Genomic DNA, 22,821 nt, shown 5'->3' with positions numbered 1-22,821 from the left:
AGCCTGTCCCGTCTCTCGTGCTGGATTGTTGGTGTGTCTCAGCTGCCCGCTCAGCTCTTGGTGCAGCAAACAGAGCAGTGACTGCAGCTCCCACGGCTCAGTCACCTTGGCAGGTGTCAGACGGACACACTGTCTGACCACTGTGGCTGTGAAAAATCTGTGCTGGCCTGAGGGACGGTCTGAGCGCTTTGCAGGAATGCTCAGGCCAAAAGACATTCAGGAATTTCCCTGCATATCCTGAGAGTCGTCTCTTTCTGCCACATAATTAATGTGTTTTCTTTTGTCATTGTCCTTTTTTGACTGCTTGCTGGCACCATGACAACCCTAATATTCTGCCTGTGATGGAATGTTGATGATAAATATGCCCAGGATGATGGGTCTTGGCTCAGTTGCACTTTAGATGAACTTTTAGCCCCGGATCTGCAGCAGATTCTGACTCTTGAGGAATGTGGTTGTAAGAGGAGCAAGAGGAGGAAGGTGGAGTTGAGCAATTCATTGTATAGAGTATTTATCTCAAACGACCTTATTCAGAAAAATGCCTTTTCTTGACTTGGATGACTGACAGTGTCTGGGACGAGGCTGAATTGCATTACTAGAAGACAAGGCTGTGTTTTCTTACATTAAAGACTCAATTGTCTGGAACCTTGTTCACATACATTATTGCTCCAGTTCTGGAAAACACTAATATAGTTTCTTTTTGTTATGGTAAAGTGTGAAAATTTGTTATCCTTTGTTGCTAATAATGGCCTTGAATTCACTGTTTGTAGTTAAACTGTTGGGAGGTTTTTGTCACGGAATTTTTCAGTGCTGTTAGGACACTTGCTGTTGAATATCCTGTATCTTGATAGTGCAGAGGAAATGGATAGCTTTGGAAGAGCAGGATTCTAGGACTCCATGACAATCTGTTAATAGAGTCTGTATTAATTTGGAATGGCTGCAGTGCCATAATATTTCAAAATTTGTTGAAGCGAGATAACAAAATCTCCTGACCCCTCTAGACACTGAATAATGCCCCAAGTCATCTGAAGAGATCCAACTTATCCTCCATTTCTGTGGCTGTTAATTCTTTTATTGGCAATTTACACAGAGAGAGGAACAAAGGAAATAATTTAAAGATAGTTGTAGAAATGATATGAATTCACAGATCTTAGCAAGTATGGTGCCTTATCAGGGGTGGGATGTCCTGTAGGTTTTCCATGCTAGCTTTTCAACACTGTAAAAGCAAGTAAGTATTTAGATTTTCTTAAAGTTGTGGACACCTAAGGAGAGTAACTTTGCAAAATGCCCAAGGAATAGAAATTCACAGTGCTCTTATTTTGGAAACAAAAGTTTCTTTGAGTCGTATCTATTTTGTAACTAAAAGCATCTTGGATATATAATATGTTGAGATATTTTTAGAAATCAACACTGAGTGGATGTTTTCTTCATCATGAGGGAGGTCCTCAGTTAAATTTTTAGCATGTTGTAACTAGACTTTTTTTTTTTTAAATCTGGTGCTTTTAAACTTAGAGACCCCACGCACACGTTTTTGATACAAATGTGGAACATAAGGCCAAATGGTAATAAAAATCCTGCACAACTCTGTAATGCCATTTGCAATTTTCATCACTAAAGTCATTTTCCTTCCAGTTGTTTTATGATGATATAAATGTACCAGAGCTTGCTTATGATTTTGCAATAAGAGGATTTACTAAGCTGAGCTGGGTTCTTCTCTTTCCGAGAGAAAAGAACCCATGAACGTGAAGATGTGCTGGGTAAGGTTCAAGGAGTGTGTTATGTTTCTGTTTCCTGTGTGGTAATGGGGTTGTTCTCAGTTCCTCTTCAGGTGCTGCTGTGGTTTAGGTCAGCAGCAGACCCTCCCTGCTGCCAGCCAAGCTCTGCTTTCCCTGCTGGACAGTTACAGACACTCTCCTAAGCAGACACTGAAGAGAACGGCTGAGAAGCCCTTTATGTAGCTGTGTCAGTTGGATTTAAGATCCGTGTTGTTTTCATGACATCAAGAGAGAACTGGAAGTCCAGAATCTCAGCAGAGTTCAGTGCCAGGGTCATCAGTCACCTGCTTTGCTTATTAACAAGGGCTGGTTCTGTACCAGGTGTGGTTTCCACGTTAGGCATGTTCCATCTCTGCAGTCCACGTGGGAGTTGTGAGCTGCATGTACTGCGGTGGAAGAGCTGCCATACTTGGGGCATTTGTTTGGGCTGTTTGTTTGTTTTAGGAATTCATAATTGTTTAACCTCTGGAAAGAAAATAATTTCTACTGATGGCTTATGCTGTGGCATCAGAACTCAGTAATCAAGTGCTACAGTCACTGCTGTTTTGCTCCAACTTGCCCGTGACAACCATCTGAACGTTGTTAGGGACTAACACGGATCTCCTTGGACATTCCAGGCTGAGTTGCTCACATTTCTCACAGCTCACCGTGAGGATCATCACCTTGCTCATGCAGCTGCATTGGGTTTTATAAAGAAATATTTCACTTGTGCAATAGTCTGGGCTTGGATGTAGTAGAGATGCTTATATATTATTTGTCTTTTGCTAATAATGTCTCAGGAGGTGCATCTACAGCCAGTGTCTTGTTTGAACTTTCAGGGAAATCATCATTCTGTGCTTTGAATATCTCCCTATTACCATGGCAAATAATTCATGCTGCTAATTAAGACACTGTTAGAATTGCACAGAAAGATGGGCAGGGAAGGAATACAGCCATCTCATGCTGACAATTTATTTGTCTTATAAATTTATAGAACAGTTACTGCTGAGGTAGCTCACAGTTTACAAATGAAAATATATGACCTTGTGATTCATGGTGTCTCATCTACTGCAGGTAGAAGGAAAGAGAGACATATTTCAGAGCTGTGTTTTGTCTGGTGCATATCGAGACATGTGGTTGGGAGCAGCATTGTGCCCTGAACTAGATTTGTGTTCCACTTGAGAGAAATGCATTCAGAGAGACCTTTCTGTTAAGTACTGAGGCCTGAAACCAGGAAGGCCAAAAGTTCCCTAAATAACCAATGACTGGCAGTTTCATGCTGGGCAGAGTTTTCTTCTCAAAACCAAAAGGAGACACTTCTGAAAAGGACGGGAAGCCGTTGCAAAATCTGGGAAGTGGGTAATAAATGCAGCAGACTGTTTTGGTGTCAGTTGGAGTTCAAAGAGAAATTAGGAGAACTAATTCAAGTATGTGTTAAACACCAGAGAAATATCAACACTGAAGCAAACTGATGGTGTCTTTGTTGTCCACATGTAATAGTGGAGACTCCAGAACTAATAATTCTGTGGTATGTTGTGACTTATCCCAAGCCAGATATGCTACTTCTGCCTCTTTTCTTTTCCTGCTGTTAAAAGTAATATGAATTAAATTCCATGTCGTCTGAATTCTGGTGGATAATTTGTATGTTCTCTTCTGTCTTCAGAGAAAGTTATTAGTAAATCTTGCTTAATACAGAAAGATGAAAATCATCGGCCTTACCAGTGACATGGTGGTTAGTTCTTGCTGCACTCTGTCTGGATCTGGGCAGTGCTGCCATTGCACACTTACTGCAGCAAATGAAATGCCTGATGTTAAAAGAGAATGTTTTTCTGGTCCACCTTCTTAATAAAATATAATGTTTTCCTTTGTGATTAGATATTTATCCTCCTTCATTCCCAGGAGAGTGGACATTGTGGTTTGTATTTTGTTTTGTGAAACAAGATTTCATATAGCTGACTACACCTCTGGAATCTATGTCATTCTCCCCCTAAAAGGAACTGAAAGCAAATTGGCTTTCTAAAACATGAAAGAAGCCTAGAGCAAACTCTTTGTCATCACATTCCTGGTCAAATCCAGCGTTTGCCTTCCACAGAGTTTCTAATATTTAGTAACGTCTGTGACTTCCCATGGGGTTGCTTAGGTGAACATAATAAGTGAGAGCTGCTGAAAGAGAAAAGAATGAAGACTTCATCATGGGCTAAATTGAGTGAAAACTCTTGTGGATTGCTTGCATGTTTTGTAGGTAGTTTTTCTAAAATCATACTAGTGTGAATCCCCACCTTTCTTGCCTTCACAGTAGATTATTAATCAGAAAAGGAAAACAATATACAAAACTTACATAGATTAATTGAATTCTTACTTGTATACGCTTCAGAAATTATGGGGTGACTATTCACATCAACTTAGTTTTAAAGTTCAGATTTAGGACTGCATAAATACCTGAAGAGAATGGAGAGACCAGGGGACACCTGCAAACCCTGGTAGAAATGTGCCCCTCTCCCTCCCTGCAGGGGCTGGGAAGTGCAGTGCCCTGGGCTGAGGGACTCCAATAACCTCTGAATCCATTTGCTGCAACCATTTCACTGAACATCCCCCACACCTTTGGAGAGAGCACAGCAGCTCAAAGAGCAGGGAAACGTTCCCGTTGCCCTGCTGAGGTTCCAGCAGGTCCTGGTTGCTGCCTGAGACCTTGGCTCTGACTCGCCCAAGGCGTCTCCTGCAGCATCCCAGACACCCGAGAGCCCTCACCTTCAGTGGGGGGGAGCCTGGCTCCGGGTGCTCAGTATTTTTAGAACTACTTTGGGGTTGAAAATGTGCTTTCCAAGAGTTGTACTGCTACGGTAATTTCAGGAGAGATCAGAGGAAGACGTTTGGACAAACCAGAAGTCTTGAGTAAAAAAAAAAAAAAATCATTTGAAGAAAAGTTCTCTCCATTTTTTCATCCAAAAATCATATCTGTCACTTTCTTGTTACATTTTTTTTCTCTTTCTCACATGAAGATGTTGCCCATCTTCGTTCATTTTACATAATATTTGCCTTTTCCTGCATTTCAGATACTTTGCTTTAGAAGTCTCATGAAATTAAAATACAGGAAACAAAACAGGCAGGAAAAATGTCTGAAACTTTGTGCTGTTGTGATTTTGTTTTTATTGTTGTTGTGCTTAATCCTGTGCAACACAAGTTGCAGTTGCTCATGAATAAAATCTTAACTTTAAATGTCCCCCAAATGCCAAACAGTAATCACATAGTGTTTTAAAAACAGCTTTATGTCGGCTACATCCTCGTGGTGCTTTACTTCTTACACAAAAGTAGTTTTCAAATAAAATAGTAAGGATAATTAAGTGATATTTTTAAATTACTGGGCTTACTTTTTAAATTACTGTGCATCGTTCTGTGCCTTCAAATCCAAATAATGTTGTGAAAGTTAAATAGCATTTTAATGTTGTTATGGACTCAAAATAGCAAATATTTTTTAGGTAGAGGAATCAAAGCAAAGTGACAAACTCAGTGTGAATTGTGTCTAACTTTAGTAGGTGACTTAAACTAACAATCAACCAAAAATTCTAATGTTTGAGTCAGCTTTGTCGTCTTGCTACTGCATTTTCCTGAGTTTAACTTCTGCTGGAGTTGAGTTTATGTGCTTCTGGTTCTGCTGTGAGTGCTTTTGCCTGAAGGCTGCTCTGGAATTACAAGAGTGTTCCAAGGGTGAACTCAGTTATTTTTAGGAAGGTTAAACATCTGGATGTTCACTACAAAATCTTTTCCAGGAAGGCTTTTTTTTTTTTTTTTTTTTTTTTTTCTGAGCAAGAAATATCAGCAGAAATATAAATGCAGCCCAACAGTGTGTCATCTCTGCCTGCCCAGGGCACTCTGGTATTTTCAGACTGGTCTGGTGCTTAAGGTACCCCTGGGGATTACAGGAGGATATTGGGAGGATTTAGCTCGGTAGTATTTTTGTAGGTGGCTTTGAGACTTCAAATCCAGAACAGGGATGGAACTGAGCAGAGGAATTGTTATGGGGGACACGAGGAATACATTTGTAATGTTTCTAAGACTCCAGGTGTTTGCACTCTGGCTGGGAAAAAAAAAAAAAGATTTTTGGTTGAGGTTGGTTGGTTGGAAAAAAATTGCTCTCTATCACTGTTAAAGAGTTTTCTGGATTCAGAAAATAAAGAAGTGTTCCGGGTGCAATATAGGATTTGGGATAGAAAAGATTGCATGTGTGGTTCTAAGGCATTCCCATATACATTGTATGTGTACAGGGAAAAATCAATAAAAGCATGAACTTAAGTGAATTAAATGTATTTAACTTGAATAACTTCATAGAGAGGCAGATTTCTGTTTTATGAGTTGTCTTACACCCTTAATTATACAGAATAGAGCTTTTAAAATGTATCCTGGCTGCCTCACTTGAATGACTAGATTAAAAGTCTTATGCAAATATGCTAATGTATTATGAAAATCCAAATTTCAGCAACACTGATTGCTGAAACATTACATTTGCAGCTCAGGGGAATTTTCCCCCTTTGCCGTTTCCAGTGCTGCTTAGAGAACTGTGACATCCCCTTTTCATTTTCTTAATACATTTTGAGTATCTTTAGCCCTATACATTGCTTTTTTTCCTCAAGCAGGAAAACTTCAGGTTTGCAAATGTTATTTTGCAGTTTTCTAATATCGTTGGTACGATGGTAAATACACTTCTGGTGAGAGGCAATTTTTGTCACTAACTGATGTGTGGGTGTTTTATGTACCCCCGGAGGATATCCAAACCTCTTGTATTTATGTAGTGAAAAGCTCCTGCCTCTCCAGCTGTGTGTTTGCTGGTGTGATGAGGGATTGCTCCTCCCCACAGATACAGTTTTATTTCACTTGTTTGCGTGGTGGTGGCAGGAGGCTGTTGCTGAGTTGAAAAGGCTGTTTTGTTTACCTGAAACGCTGAAATCTGGTCACTCCCTTTGATCTGTATTTCGTTATTTACTACATACATTACATGAAGATGTGAATGGAAGCAGATGGTGAAGGATCAGCATTTATGCTTCCAGCATGTAGAATTTCCTGGAAAGCTGAGTCCTGTGCTATGGCATCAGCAGCCTGTCTTCAGAACCACACCGTGTTTGCTTTAGAGTAGCTCCTGGATGCCAGGCATGCATTAAGTCGTGCTGAGCCTGCTCCTACTTGGACGTCCCTGGGGAGCCCCCCAGTTCTGTGCTTCTCCTAAAAGCATTGAGCTATTAATTCCCTAATCCTTAGGGAAGCTATTTTAAGTTAATGTGAAAATTGGAGACCCTTGTTTCAGTGGGCTTAAGGATTCATGCAGAGGTGTCACTTTGCACTTCTCAAACCAGTTCTGTTAAAGATGGCAAGAACAGAAGTTAACCTGCCTTGCATTTATGTGGCTTTCCTTTCTATTCACGTGGCTGGAATTGTCAGGATTTTCAGTAACACCTGAAAAATCTGATGTGGCTGCTCCTGCAGGGCTGGCCTGGCTTTCTGTCTGGGTTGGGGCTGTGCTGGTGGAGATCTGATCTGACTCTGCCGTAGCATTTCATGAATACTGAAGTAAAAACTTCCTTTAGAAGTGAATCTCTGCTCTGCTGTGCTGCAGTTTGTCTGGCCTGGGACACCCATTAAATGAGTACAGCTTGAATTAATGAATAAAAGGCATGTTACACTAAGGGGGGGTGGGAAAAGAATGGAACAACTTGGGTCCTTTAGCCTTGGAGGGTCAGTTGTGTGTTTAGGATGATTAGTGCAAGTTAGTGGGTGAACTGAAGCAGGAGAGAACTTGCTTTCCTGTGTGATTTTATCTTAATGCCTTTCCATAGAAATTGGCTTTTTAAGAGGCAAATATTTTGTCCAGTAAAAATAATCTTGCAATTTTGTTTGGGATTTCTAGTAGCTTTTGAACCTGGTTACCCCTGGACTTGCAGAAATATTACAGACTCACCCTCTGTGTTGTCTGATGGTGGATTTGGGGGGTACGTTTCAGTTCTGTGTTTGTAGAATAGAATGGTACAGAGTGAAATGACAATTTCTCCAGATAAAAGTAGTTGAATTTTCAAGTGACTGTAATTTGATGCTGGTCAAATATAAATTTCACTTGGTCTTTTACTCTCAAACTAAAGACTCATATACTTTAGTTTGTCCAAAAGGTTTATGTGGTGCAATATTGAAGGCATCACAACTGCTGTTTAGAAAATTTGCTGTTAATAAGCATTTCAACATTTGGAGGCTCAGCTCAGCATGTGAGATACCTCTAATAATCTGTCTGAACATTATCATTTCATTAAACCTCAGCTGTTTAGAATAAGTGAGTACAAAGGAGCAGTAGGACATGTTCTCCTTCTTTTTCTTGTTTCTCAGGAATAAAATAAAGCATACTGGATAATACATTTGCACCTGGTCCCTTTTGGGCTTTGGTGTTCTTTGGGTTTTGGTTGCCCCCAAAAGCACAGTGCATGAAAAAGGAAGAACTGCCACCTCTTGTGTTATCAGTAGGTTTTTTTGTGACTGTGGAGATGTTAATCTTAAAATGAAATTGGATTTGAGAGGGGAAAAAATTGTTCAACTGGATTAGTTTATTTGGTGTTGGAAAGAGTGTGAATTCCCCTATTGTTAGCAACACAATTTTAGGTCATTTTAATCTCAGAGTTCCCTCATGTGGTGTTTCATTTTGCCTGTGAGCTGGCTCTCCCCTTACTGTGTATTTTTCTAGGCTAAATAAACTCAGTTCTTATCTCTCCTAGTCATCTTAGAAACTGTTCTCTGCACTCATCCCAGTGACAGCCTCCACTCTCCTTCCTGTGCTGGATGCATTGTGTGCTCTTACTCAGGATGACTGAAAGGAAGAGAAATGAAGAGAACACCTCAGGAAAACAAATGTGACTAGAGAAGTGTCTCCAAAATACTGGTATTAGTAGGCTCAGTACTGTGGGGAAATCATAATGCTCATAATGTGAAACCTTAATTGACTTCTGTACTAAATCATATGCAATTTTAACAAGATAATTGCATTAGAGTCTGTTTATATGCATTTAGTGCCACGCTAACAGTTGAAGCTGGAGTTCTGTTGCCAAGCTTTGTGCTACCCTGAGTCACCAAGCCTTTGGCACAGGTACCCTGGGAACAGGCTGCATTGCTTGGCTCTGTTCGTGTGGAGTGTGTCATTTTGGTGCTTTCTGCTTTTATGCTCAGGACTTTTCCTGCTCTAATAAATACACCTCACTCTGTGATTTACTTGTTTGGGTTTGCTTTCTACACCGGGTAAAATAACCTTTCCTTCCCGTTGATTAGGAGACGTTGTGGAGTGTGTCCTGTGCTTGTGGGTCTGAGTTGCATCAGAACAGAAAGAAAATCCTGGTTTTAAACTTAATTTCCCCCCTCTACTGCCTCGGTTTTAACGGAGCTAATCATGGGAATCGTGGTGTGCTCAAATACAGCTTTGTGCCTTCTCTCTGGGTGGGATCCATTCAGGAGTGAAAAGCTGCTGTTTGACACACTGGTAATGTAGATCCTAGTGATGCTTGAATTTTTTTTGCCTGTTTAAAGGAGTTTATTCTTTGTAAAGAAGTTGCCTTGCATTTGCTTTTCAAACAGCAAATTATGTTGCTGTTCGATTTTTTTTTTTTATTTTTGAATTGTATTTCTGGTTTAGTGAACAGCAGTGCATTATTCCTACAAATGAAGTGCTGGAACTGTGGAATATTATCATTACAATATTACAGGTGTGAGATTTTACTTCAGGCTTTTCTTTTTAACTGCATGGAAGGTTTGTTTTTTTGGTTTTGATGGGTTTTGTTTCTTTTTAAACTCCTTGCTTTTCACTTACATAGCAAAGTAGAAGGGGTGGCTTTTTCAGTCATTGCTTCTGCTTCAACGAAGAAATTAAACACGCCTTACATGTTCTGGATTCAGTTCCTTCATTCACTTGAAACTCATTTTTCCCCCAACCACCAACACTTTTTTCTTGTATTATCAAGAATAATGATGGATAATTCTGCTTATACCAATATGCATTTTGATCATATTTAGAGAATAGATTGGTTCAGTTTAGGTGTTTGACTTCGTGTGTGTGCCAAAGTAATCTAATACTATTGTATTAGATACTGTTGTCGAGCTTTTGGTCTACTGTAGACCTGAGAAGCTTTTTGTGGTTCCTGAGGCGAACAAGTGTAGAGCTGAAGTCTTCCTATCCCCCACTTTCCTAGAAGAAGTTGAAGTCAGAGTGTCACAGTTTTAAGGTACTCAAAAGTAAGGCTAGTCCAGTATGTCCAGTTTTATGAGCTTATTTTGGTGGTCTGGGAATATCTGGTAGAGAAGATTGGGTTTGAGTGTTTTGTTTGATTTCTTTTATTTGGAATTGGTTGGTTTTTCTTCCTTTTAGTGAAAATGTAATTTAGTGTGTGTGTGTAAGAGAGTGTTCCAAAACACAGATTGTCCTCCTGTTTTACATGATTATAGTCATGGTTAATGAGCTTTTCTGTGACTTACATAAAAAGACTTACAGAGATGAAAACATAGGTGGGAGCCGAAGGGGAAGATTTTGGGGAAGTTTTTATCTTCTTCCTGTAACTTCAAAAACGAAAAGCCAGCACTGAGCAGCCTTGTGTCTAATGCAGAGCTGTACTGCCAGGGGATTGAAAACTCTGGCTTGCACAAATAACGGGGTATAAATTGATACCTTAATAATCCAAAAGAGTCTTAGCCATCAAAATTGCAGAAAGCTTTCCTGCACCAGGGATAACCACTGGCATTTCCAAAGGGCCCTTCTGAGAGCCCAGTGTTATTTGGATCATGATGAGGCTCTCGAGCATAGAACTGTAGGCAGTTTGCACAGTGGTACTTTGTAGACTTAAATTACAGTAACCACACCCTTGATTTGCCTTTTTTCTGATGTAAAAAGGGCTATTTTTTGAAAATCCATACAGTTGAAAGTGGTAATTTAGATAGAAGAGCTGTTTCAGCAAGTCTTTGGGGTAGGCTAAATATTGGCCTGACCTTTGCAGAGTTCACTGGCCTGTTGGAATCTGAGAATTTACCCAAAGAAATGTACTTGTGGCTCCGGGGAGAGAGGATTGTGCGTAACAGCTCTTGATTTGACCTCCTTTCTTCTCCCTCCTTCCAGTTGTCCTTTTGATTATCTGTGGAACGTGGAAACAGTTTTCTACACGAGGAAAGTCTTCCTGTGTGGTCAGTTTGTTCCTGTGGCCGAGCTGCAGTCAGATGGCTCATACGTATATTTATGTACATTTTCGTAATTACATATTTACATCTTGTTCTGACATTTGCTGATTTGAATTCTTCCACAAAAGCATTGTGTTCATATCTTGTTGGTACCACAGCAGAACTGGAACGTGTCCCCTGCTTTGATAAACTATGAAGGCAGTTACAGGCAATACAATTTCTTTAATTAGTTCAGCAAACGAGTTTTACGTCTTTTTCTCATTCCAAAGGAACAGTTTTTTTAATGGGTGGCCTGTGCCTCAAGATGTTGTTCTGTGGTGGGAGCACAGGTGTTGCAGAACTTTGGGTTATAAAAGTACAAGTGCTCAAAGGGCTTGTGGGAACAGAGAACTTGATTAGTTTTCAATGGATACTACTGCATGCTGCAGCTGTAGAATTTACTGTGAAAACAAATCTGAAAGGACTGAAACAGCACAAAATATTATAAAATGTTGTCATCTATTGCAGCAACTACAGTGCCTGTGATCTGTTTTAAAAATTAACTTCATTAAAGCAGCACTTCCTTCTGCGTGCAGGGTTGGTTACAGGAAAACACGAAGGTTAATTTTGTTTAATCTCCATGAACTCCTGCAAAGCTTGGATTTCAGGTGTGTGTATTACAGTGTGCTTAACCAGATCCAAGTGTAAGCTGCTCCTGGGAGGGATTTAGTCCCACCTTGTCCACATGTTGACTCCCTCTGTCCATTTTGACACCTACTGATGGTGCAGCTGCTGGCCAGGATGAAACCTCCCCGCACAGAAACGGGGCTGGGCGCATTTTTCCACTTCTTTCTTCTTTTCCTGCTCATGAATAAAATAAGTTTTACAAGCAAAACCCAAGCTAATTGTAATGGCAAGTGTTTGGAAAAGAAGGTTTTATTGGCAGAGCTCTGTTAATGCTGCTGAAGTCAGAGGTGAGCTGACTGAAGGGGGATACAATTTACAGTGTTGGACTTTCTTGCCTCAAGCTTTCAATTTTCAAACCAACACAGGCAAATCCTGTCATAGGCTGGAGTCCTTCAGATTTAATTGTCAAGAAAAGATAAAAGTAATAATTGTTTTTAAAAAATAAAACCAGGGCTGTGCCTTGGCTCAGCAGTTTGCTGGGGCTGGTCTATAGTAGGATGCCAGTGTTCTGGAAGAAGTTGGCAGATCTGAAACAGCTCAGTTAAAATAAACATGACACAGTAAAATACAAAAATTGAGGAAATGTTCGCTTAGTCTGTGTTTTGATATCAAATGTGTTTTTCCACATATTCTTGTTGGCTTAACTCATTGAAATGATGTGTCTTCTTCCACAGGGATCCCCTATTGCAGACATCATTGCATGGATGTTTTGTTCACATTTTCAAAAAAAAAAAATGTTTGCAGTCACAAATACTTGTGATACAGTTTCAAAATCTGCTTCTGGAGAGGATTCTTGGCTGGTGGTGACATATATTTGGCAGTAAAAGCATGTCCTGCTTTTTGTGACATCTTGTTGTTTCTTTCTTTGAGAAAGAAAAAAAAAAGGGCGGTTCCCACGTCTTTTTTCATTTGTGTGGTTTAGAGCAAAACTCCCAACCCAAATCAACCAAACAACCCTTCTCAACAGCTCAATAAACCTCAAAAGAGTAATTTCTTCTGTGTGTAGGTAAGAGATGAAAATTATGTATCCAGACTCCCACTGAGTACAAAATAATAAAGGCAGTATTTTCTGGGACAGCAATGCCAAAGATAATCAATAGGGTTTGGGATGTTTATTTTGGTTCAGGCTACTTAATACTGACATATGTGTGTCCAGTACAACTTATGTGAAGATGTAATTTTTCTCCATGAACCACTGATTGCAAATTTTGCTCCCAAATACCCTGTTTAGTGTGATTCCACTGGAGCAGCGGGGAGGTGAGGAGCTGAAAATACCTTTGAGGTATATGGACACGATTTGGAATAATGGTTTGGAATAATGCTCCTTTGAGGAAGCAAAGTATTCTTATGCTTCCATGCAGGGACTGGAAGTTGTGCCCCCATTCCTGTCAGGAAACGAGTGCTCCAAGCTGAGCATGAAATCTGGAAATCTTCAGTGGCTGTAACTCTGAAACACTGTGAAACGTGTAATTCTTTGTTGTGCTGGCAAACGGTGGGGTAAACCAAGAGCTCTGATAATGTTTTTAACAGAAAATACTTCTTTTTTTTCAAGACTGTGTCTCCTGATGCCTCCCTGGACACACACTCCAATTTCATCACAAAGTGAGCTCAGAGGAGGGTTTACTCTTAGCAGCTTCGTTGGGAGATTTGGTCTTGCAGGGAGAATTTTAGGAAAGCAGCTTTCTGGAAAGGGTAGAAGAGGGAATTGGGGTTTTAAGATTGTATGTGTAAATATATATATATCTATATATATGGATATGGTATGGAATAGTGTGAAAATGTTGTTCTGAGTTCTCTGCCTGATAAACAGCAGACTTGTTCTCTGGTTACCAATTGAAATGCCTGCCTGAGCCCTAACAAAGTCTGTAGGAAAGACTGTTTTTAGTGGAACATCTCAAATTACTCCTATTTCTCTCTTTTTATTTTGTTTCACTTTAGACTTGTTTAAAGCTTTTTTTTCCTACCATGATCCATGTTTCCATACGTTACTCAGACTTACCAGACCTTATCTTCACGTGACAATGAGATGAAATTGTAAACTTTCTTTAGAAAACAAGCTATTCCTGTAATGTAGGGGAAGCCATAGCAATTTGCTTGTTTTTCCTATGAATCACCCTAAAGAATGGAATAGTGTTGAGATATGTTTACAGCTGTGGGTACCATGACTTCACGCTTCAAATTATACCTTTAAATGTTCCACTCAGATTTAACTTTGGTTTGGCAGCAAGCCTAATGGAGGCTCTTAAATATGTGTATATCGTGCATGCTCAGGGCATTGAAAGAGGCTTTTTAGTGATACCCTTGACCTGGAGTCCAGTAAAGGAAAAAAGTCATATTGGTTTCACCTATGGAGGGAGTCCACCCTCCAACCAAAATGAATATTTGTGCAATTAGCTGTGATTGATCTCCATGTCCATGGAGTGCTCTTCTTCCACGGGCCCCAGGGCCTTGCTCTGGAGTCCCTGGGTTTGATTTGTTCATCTTCATAACTAATTCTGCAGTGGTGGCTCACAGACACCGTAGCAGAGACATGAACTGCTCTTAGCAGTACATTGGCCTGATCACTGAGTTACCTCACACTTCTTTGGAGGAATAAAATAGCAGAATGTTTTGAAAATGTACAAGACACACAGATTCAGGACAGTGTTTCTCTCACTCTTGTGAGGGAAAGAAAACACCTGCCTGGGGTCACTGCAGCTGTGTGAAGGTGAACGTTGTTTTCTATGCAGAGTTGATCGCTCAAAAACCTGGGGTGGAACAGGGGAAGTGCAAAATACTCTTCAACTTGCCTTGAATTTACCAACTGGTATTTCTTGACTTTGTTTTTTCTATTGCTGTAGCAATCACTGATGTAATAAACACAACAAAGCTTTTGAAATACATAAAACGCTTGGAGGAGGGTTATAAAATGCCTAAAACACTTGCAGGAAGGGGAAGTGTCCATCCTTGAGTTTGACATTTAACACCAGATTTCCAGCAGAAGTTGATTGTTTGGTTTTGTTGGTGTTTGTTTTGTTTTGTTTTGTTGTTTTTTTCTTTCTGTTTTCCCTCTGAAAGAACTGACTGTCTGCTGAGAGGGGGCCCTCACACTGAAGGTGTGCATTCAGAGAGTTCTGAAAGTCAGTGGTGAGTAACAGGGCAGGGAGAAGCTCCATCATCACCCTTCCAGTGCTGAGAAAACTACCTATGAGTTTTCTTTCAAGGAGAATTGGGATGCATGGTTTGATGGGCATGGATTATACTCACCTTGGGAGGAGACAGTGGACATTTAAAAATGAGTGATATTTGAAGTGCAGGTGAAGAGCACCAGACTGGGTGAGTAAATAGCCCTGGCTTTTAATGTGGGCTGGAGAGTGTTTGAAGTTTTGTGTGGTCACTTCTCAAGCAGCCACATCTTTCAGAAACTGAAGTTTGCAAGTGAATTCATGTATGGATCCATTTTACCCCACATGAGGCTGGTTATGACAAGCTCCCCATGAGTTCTGAAGGACTTTTTGTACAGGAGAAACATTGTGGACTAAAATTGTAGTCACAAAGACTTACATTATATGTCAAGAAAGTCTTCTAATTTCACCAGTGAGTGTTTTAAAACAACAGATGAGATAAACACCTGTCGTGACTGATTGATTGTCGCTCCCCAGAGTAAGATCAGTGAGTTAAATGATCTCCTTATGTTCCCATCAGGGTGAATTTCTGTGATTCTCTGATAGATGTTGGGAAATTGTAGATTTGGTCCCGTTAAACAAAGCAAAAGCTCTTCTATTTTAATCCATCCTTATTCCAGCCTATCTGGTATGCTCACCTTCCTTTTATGGTCTTATTTTCCTTAATCTTGTAAACTCTTGGATATTATGATCAGTGATAAAGGAAAATACGTGATGAAATGCAATCTTCTCTCTTCATGTGAACTTCAGTGAACGTAGTTCATCTGCTGCACTTTTAAAGTTGTTGTCATTTATTTGTTGCTCCATTGTTTGCATTCTTATATATGTACAGTAAAGGCAGGGAAAGTTTGTCTTGTTGCTGTTACAGCAGCTTTTGTATGACCATGATCCATGTCCGAGGCCTTTAGCTTGCATTGCTATGGAAACTTCAGGGCACAGGCTTCCCATTCCCCCTTGGCAGAATTCCTCACAATCTTGTACCTGGAAGTCAGGGAGTGATACTTGCTCCTGAAACATCGAGGGGCTGAATTTCTTTGATCATATATTTAGTAGATGTCTTGTGCAAACAGAAAGAGGTTTTCATTCTAGTTACATAAAACTTCCCTGATGTCTTGGGCAATAATTTGGGGGTGCTTAAGCCAATGCTGCCACTGAACAGTCTTTCCTCTTTGATTTTATGTTCAGAAACGGGCCATATCAGGAATCTAAATCTCTTGAGAAAGTTTCCCATTCACTCTTCATCACTATTCGGGCAGACAGGTTCCCCAGTCTGGTTTTGTGTGTGGTTTTGCAGATGGTTATGCAGGCACGGTATGAAGAAGAACAGGTGTCTGGAATAGATGAGAAGCTGCTTTTGTAATGGCAGTTTTGGCTTGTGGTCAGGTCAGCCTGGCCCGTGACAAGTGGGTTGTGTTGAGGGTAATGCTCTGCACTGTCAGCTAGAGATGCCTTTGGTTCCTAGTTCTGCCTTTCTCTGGGTCTTCACTGAACAAAGCAAGTTGCAGATATTTATTGCTCGACAGGGAGGGCAAAAAGAAGTACCAGGCTTTGCCTGAGGGTGGTTCTGCTGGTTTGGAAGGACTGTTACCCAGAAACTGCTCATCTGAAAGGTGAAAACCGGTGCTTGCATTGACTGAGCGATTTTCTTGAGTGGAAGTGCAAAACTAAAAACAAAGCCAGAGAAATTAAAAAGTGATTACAGACTAGGAGAACAGTGGGCAGACCTTGTGGGGTGAATGTTCCCAAAGACAGGTGAGCTTGGACCGGGGGGGGACAGGGGAAAAGAGCTGGACCTGCAGAGAAAAGAGCTTGCAAGTGTCTCTCATGTGGCACTATTACTGTTGTTGTGGCAACTTCCATTAGCTGGTTCCCATCTTCTCTAGCTGGGAATGAAGTGGGTCTCTGTTCCCTTGGGAATACAGAAGTTATTCATGTTTTCCCCGAAGAGGGGAGAGTCCTGCTTGGAACGCCAGCTGTAACTGGCGTGGTGTGTTTTGCATGGCTGCTGTTTGGAAGTGGTGGTGTGTCCCAAGGGCCGGGCATCCCTGGAATTGTTCTGTAGGTAAAGGTCTATGGAGCAGTCTGTGCCAGGCTGGAGAGCTCGCTGCTTGGATTGTTGTGCAGACAATACTTGCACTGTATGGCTGTAGGGCAGACTCACAGAATATGTTATGGAACAGTGCTCGCTGTGTCTCTGCCCTGGCATGCCTTCGCAGCGCTGTGCTTGGAGCACTTGCCCCTGGAGCTGCCAGAAATAGATGCCTCATGGCAGAGAAGTTGTGAAAATTGATCTCTGCCTCGTAAAGATGCAGGTTCAGAGTCAGATCTTAACTAGAAGAAGTGTTTGGGAAGTCACCTCTCAGTGGCTGGCTGAGAAAAGGGACTTAAGGCAGCAGAGTGCTTGGTTTTATAAAATACTTGGGTCTAGTAATTAGTTATTTGTTACTTGACTGAGCAAGAATCTGATAGCCTGATTAAATAACTTCTAAACCAACTGCCTTACATGGATGTTGAATTTCAGCGTAAGAATCCTAAAAAATGTGCTTCCTTGGGAAAACCAGTGTTGACTTTGCATTTTGAGCAGTGCTCTGGGTATGTACTGGAGTGCAGAACCGGGCTGGTAGTTGTTCTTGTAGCATGGCACACACCTGAACTGACTGAAGTCAGTCTTCAAAGGAACCTTTAGCATGGCCTTACCCAGTATTAATTTTCAGATTGAGAATGAAGAATAATGATCTTTTCTTTGTCATGTAGCAAGTACTAAGAATTGCATTTAAAATCAGTATTTAAGTCAAAGGACAACTATGCACAGGCTTGCTACGGGTGTTTTATGTGCACGAGTTTCCATGACTTGTTCCAAGATTAAACAGTTTTACAAAAATACCTTGTTAGAAGGAAGCTGATTTCGTTTCTGTATGTGCAGTGGAAGGCTGGTTAAATGTGGCTGCACAAAGTCTGCTGTAACTTGTGAAAAAACATCAGTAGTGTGGGGTTTTGTTTTGGTTTGGGCTGATCCCACTTGAGAAGAGCATGGCCCTGATGCCGTGTTTGTCTGGGAGAGTATATGAACTTGAATATTTGAAATATGCCTATAGGAGAATCCAGTTATATGCATATGGAATCTGGTGGACTTGCAGAAGGTCATTTAAATTTCAGTAAAAATTACAGATGGGTTTACAGATCACTGTCATTTTGAATGGAAGTAATCTTACTTTTTGATTCTTTCGTGTGATAGTCATTTGCTTATTACCTCTGGCCTAGATTAATGTGTTAGGAAGTGTTTATTTGGGATCCAGGATTTTTAGTCACTTAACAAACTGTCTATCCAGTCAGTGGTTAGGATTTTAGAAAGCAGTTCTGGTTTCAGGTTTTGTGCAATACCTTATATAATGTAGGGAAAGTAGATGTTAAAAAGTTGCAGGGTTTTATTACAATGAGCTTCACTTCCGCACTGTAAAATCATTCCTGGACTTTGTTTGTGGGTTACTTGTGTTGGAAACTTTGGCTGGAATCTGGACGTGCCCGAGCTGCTCCCTTGGCTCAGCCTGTCATCCACTGTGTGTGTTTTGCCTTGTTCTTTTTCCAACTGCCTCAGGAAGAAGGAAAGTGTGACTGTACCTCCCTGGCCCTGTTTGCTGGAATATCAGCGAGGATGAATTTTCCCAGCCCACAGCAGCGATAGCAACCCCGAGTTTTTAGGATGTCCTGCTGTAGAGATCTCTGCGGGGAGAAGGCAGGAGATGGCACCGGTCTGGGATGAGTTTTTAATTGCACCATTGCACTTCTCCCGTGCAGGATGGATGGGCTGTCATTCCCATTTCCCCCTTGCACAGAACCCTGCTCCCCACTGCAGCCTGTCAGCAGGTTGGGCTGTGTTGGATCCCTGCTCGGGATGGGGTTGCATTTATTCGGCTTCTTTCATTGTGCCAAAGGGCCCTCAGTCAAAGTACAAAACTTAATGGATCATGCACAGGCCTGATCTGGGTATCATCCGTATCTCATCTGTTTTATGAATCTTTTTAACATTTACAGCCTTGTTTTGACTAATGTTTAGTAATTGTGATGAAATGGCATATTAATTATCCTAGCCTCCAAAATTGTCACTGAATGATGAATTACATGGAAAACGCTGTTCATCTCAAAAGTATTTGCCAATTTGTGAAGATGCAATTTTATGAACATCAGTTAATGAAGTTCAGTGCACAACCCTGGACGTGTTTGATACCAGTTGAAATTCCTCTCAATCATTTTGTTTTTCTCGTAAATGTGGATTTTCTGAATGTTCTCTCAATAGTGGAATTCCACTATTTATTCTCAAATCCAAACAGAATACAAAGCTTCACTTTCCCTTTGCACAGGGTTTGGTGAGGGACATAAAACTAGTGTAATTATCCTTAAGCTGTTCCTTTTTGGTGTGAGCTTAGCTGTAACCACTGGATAAAAATGATATGCTGTGAACTATATTGTGCAGAACCTGAACTTTTATATGTACACTGGTTGTAAGTGCTGAGTTCCATGTTGCATGTATTTGCAATTCAGTGTCTTGATCTTCATGGATCCTTTTAAGACCTCTGTTCCACAGCCTGGGAACTAAAGGTCAAACATGACCAAAAAAATTAAATATATAAAGCTCAAGATTGGTTTTATGTGTTGGCCAACATTATGAGCAAATAAGATCTCTGTTTTTCACTTATAGTGTGGGGTTATGTTGAAGTTATTTATGGTAATTAGCCAAAGTAGTTTCTAATTTCTTAAAAGCTTAATTCACAAGCATATAATTTCATCTAAAAGTGGCTCTTTGTCAGTGATGTTTAATATTGAATTTCTGCAGTAGAAGATTCGCATTTGTGTTTATGTATTAAAAGAAAGTATTTTAAACTGTGTGTCTGGTGGTTTGGAAATTTTCTCTAAATTGCTTTTAAATTGGGGATGGGATGAGTGATTCTGTAACTGTCTGGTATCTTCAGTTTTTATTTGCTCAGTGATACTTAATTTGGAACAATCATGTAATTCAATTCTCTTTGTTCCATATCCATCGTCTTGTTGAAATTAGGCCTTTTGGTTGGTTTTCAGAAATGTTTAGTTATCCTTTTTGTAGGATATAATGCACTTACCATTGGGGATTGTTCTTGCTCTTTTCCATTATTCAGCACAGGTTGTGGATAACCTGTTGGGAGTTGTGGAGTGGCTCCAGAGCCTCTCCCTGCCCGCTGTGCCCTCCCAGCACAGTGACCCTCTGCTATATTAATATTCCTGTTTCCATGCTTTACCCACAGTGTGTTAGAGCAGGAAATCAACCCAGATAAAGCTGCTTTTTAAGCCTCCTGCTGAGATGTCCCTCAGTAATCCTGTATCAAGTGGTCTGCAAGATGCAATAGGGAAGGAATTGTCTGTGGTTTAATAAAGGAATATTGCAGCTTGTTGTGACATTTGGGCTTTGCTTTTGGGGGGCTCCTTTTTTTTGTTTTTTTTTTTTTTCTCCCTGCCTAAATGAGCCTCAGCTGCTGTATTGTCACTTAACCATTGTCAGCTGAGATGTAAGAAGTCTTGTGGAAAACAGGTTACTGTCACCGATGTGCAGGGCTGCAGTAGTTGTAATTGAAGCAATTTTAATGAGTTTCAGGGAAAAAACCTGAATCTGGTGAGTTCAGAATAAATTACCACAAGGCTTTTGAGCTGCCCTTTGGTGGTTGTACAGGGTTTGCATGCTGCAGTCTGGAATATAAAAATTAATTTACAAGGTACAGGTTTTATGTTCCTAGATAAAATGAGAACTTCAGAGAGAGCTGCCGTAAAGATTTGTCATCCAGTTCTCTATTTGTAGTATGATGAGAAAAAGAATTAGCAAATGGCACTGGAGAAATGGACACTCATGATGACACACCTGCCTTCTTTTTCCTGATTCCAGGGCGTATTCCCTTGTGGATTCCAGTCAAGTGTCTACCTTCCTGATTTCTATTCTCCTCATAGTCTATGGCAGTTTCAGGTAAGATTTTTCCTTAAAGTTCTGTAAAATTTTTATTTTTCAAATAAAAATATTGCAAATGACTGAATACAATTTATGCCTTTTAGTTCATAGTACTTTTGTCACACTGATGGCTGTGATGTAAATGAAATGGTTTTGCTTCTGGAAAGGAAATGGAAAAGGAAGAAACAGTAGCGAGCTGGGGCTTCTGAAAGATGTGACTGCATGTCAGAGTACAAACACGTATGAGATAACTGAAAAGTCAGTCTCTGAAGACAGCTCTGTAAAATTGTATTCTGGAGGGTATTAAAGGATTGTTGAGAGAGATAGAAGGGAATGGTATGGATAGCAGAATTTTATCTGTGGTTCAGTGTTGGTTGATGGAACGTGTCCTCGTGGGATGGCAAACAAGGCCTGGCACACAGGTCCCACTGCTGTTTGCTCCAGCCTGGGGAACAGCTTAATACAGGAGTGGGGAAACTGCAGTGCTGAATTCCAGCAGAGCATCTGAGAACTGCTGCAGGATGAGTTTGAATCTTCAAAAATCAAATTTGCCTCATTTTAGGAGACTTGAGTATAGTTTAGAGAAAACACAGTTGTCCCTTTAGACTTGCACGTGGTATTATCCAGCTTGTTGCACTGTAGTGGCACCTGAGGAATGAGGCTCATCCTGACATATTAAAAAAAAAAAATCACAACATGAAAGTATTATTTTTTTAAAACTTAGATACAGCATGTTTTTCTTTCTGCTCCTTGAAGAGCAGTGCTTCATTTCACAAGTCTGTGATAAAAGGCCATCCAGTCAATGCAGAGTCTCTGAACTGCTGTGAGTGCTCCTGAAGTCGATGATAGCTGTGGTCATACACATGATGAGAGTTGCAGCTGTCAGGATAAGAGGTTTTATATCACCATCATAAGTTAATAAAGTCATATAATGAAAGAGCCAATTTTTTGCCAGAGCTGTCTGTTGTTGATAGCAAGCATTAGGTAACAGCACTGCTGCTGGAATTCAAATAGAAGGCCTTAGGAAAACAAAATCTAGAGGTGATTAGAACAAAAAAGTAATAAAAGGTTGTATTTGTTTAGTTTTTTCATCACGCTTTGAGTTAGATTAGCATTTAGTTGTGGGACTAATTAAATTATTAACTATTGGAATTTATGCAGTTGTGTGAAAAGGAACTGTGCATCTGGCTGCAAGAAGCTGTAGCATTTATTAAAATTCAATTATGAGGACATAATGCAATATAAAACAGCAGGAGTGCTTGAACTTCAATTGCTTGTCCTTCCTGGAGTTCCTTGCTCTTAAAAATTTTCCCCTGCTGTTTGCCATCTTATTTGTATCTGCACATGCCCTTTTACCATCTTGTCCTATGCTTTACATTTAAAACTACTCACGTAGCAAGGACTGTGAACTTCAGAGCAGTCCAACTTACCCAATGAAGTGGTGCAATGGTGATGGATACAAATCCCTCAAGGAAATGTCCTGTTCTAGGCCACTTGTTTGCATGTATCCTGAAAACCCCAAGATGCAACCTGTTGTAGATCAAGATGGGGTCCCATATGTTTAAAATTACTTTCCTAATTAATTTCCTGTATCAGTTTCTTTAGCAGTTGTCTGAGCTGAACCCCAGAGTTCTGATGGAGACTTGGACAGGCTCCAGTTCTGCTCAGTCAAGGATGAGGTCAAAAGCAGTTTTATAGAGAAAATTTTACAGTGGTGCTGACAAAGACACAGTTACGTTATTTAAGAAATTAAAGAGTGATAGTAAGTTACAGAATTATATTCAGTTGGAGATTCCTAAAGAAGTAAAACAAAAATTTCTGTTGAAGGGGTTGAATTTTCTTAGGAAAGTGTCTTGCTGGAAAGATGAAAGTTACAGCTTAGGGTGCTTGTTCTCATATGACAGCAGTGATGTCACCTAGACTTGAGTGCTTTGTCTTTAAAGGAGCTGTCATGAGACAAAAAGAAAATAACACTCCTTTATTAACCTCTGTGTGGCAGAAAGTGGGTTTGGTTTCTGATTTTCAGTTGGAAAGAAGCGGGTAGAGTTATTGTGGTGTTGCTGGCAAGTGACTGAAACAGAAGTGCAGT

General features: G+C 40.4%; 1 protein-coding gene across 2 annotated transcripts in view; it reads left to right on the top strand.

Annotated features, from left to right (window-relative positions):
• Nucleotides 1–22,821, top strand: part of SPPL3 (signal peptide peptidase like 3) — a 54,638-nt gene that overhangs the window by 11,751 nt on the left and 20,066 nt on the right. For both annotated transcript variants that reach the window (XM_027714308.2, XM_027714309.2), the window contains exon 2: nt 20,673–20,750. In XM_027714308.2, coding sequence (XP_027570109.1) covers nt 20,673–20,750 — 78 coding nt within the window. The remainder of the gene's footprint in view (nt 1–20,672; nt 20,751–22,821) is intronic.

The sequence above is a fragment of the Pipra filicauda genome, unplaced genomic scaffold (assembly GCF_003945595.2).
Source record: "Pipra filicauda isolate LSUMZ 115617 unplaced genomic scaffold, ASM394559v2 scaffold33_size4404698_pilon, whole genome shotgun sequence".
NCBI classification, from domain to species: Eukaryota; Metazoa; Chordata; class Aves; order Passeriformes; family Pipridae; genus Pipra; species Pipra filicauda.
This window is presented reverse-complemented; position numbering and strand designations above follow the sequence as displayed.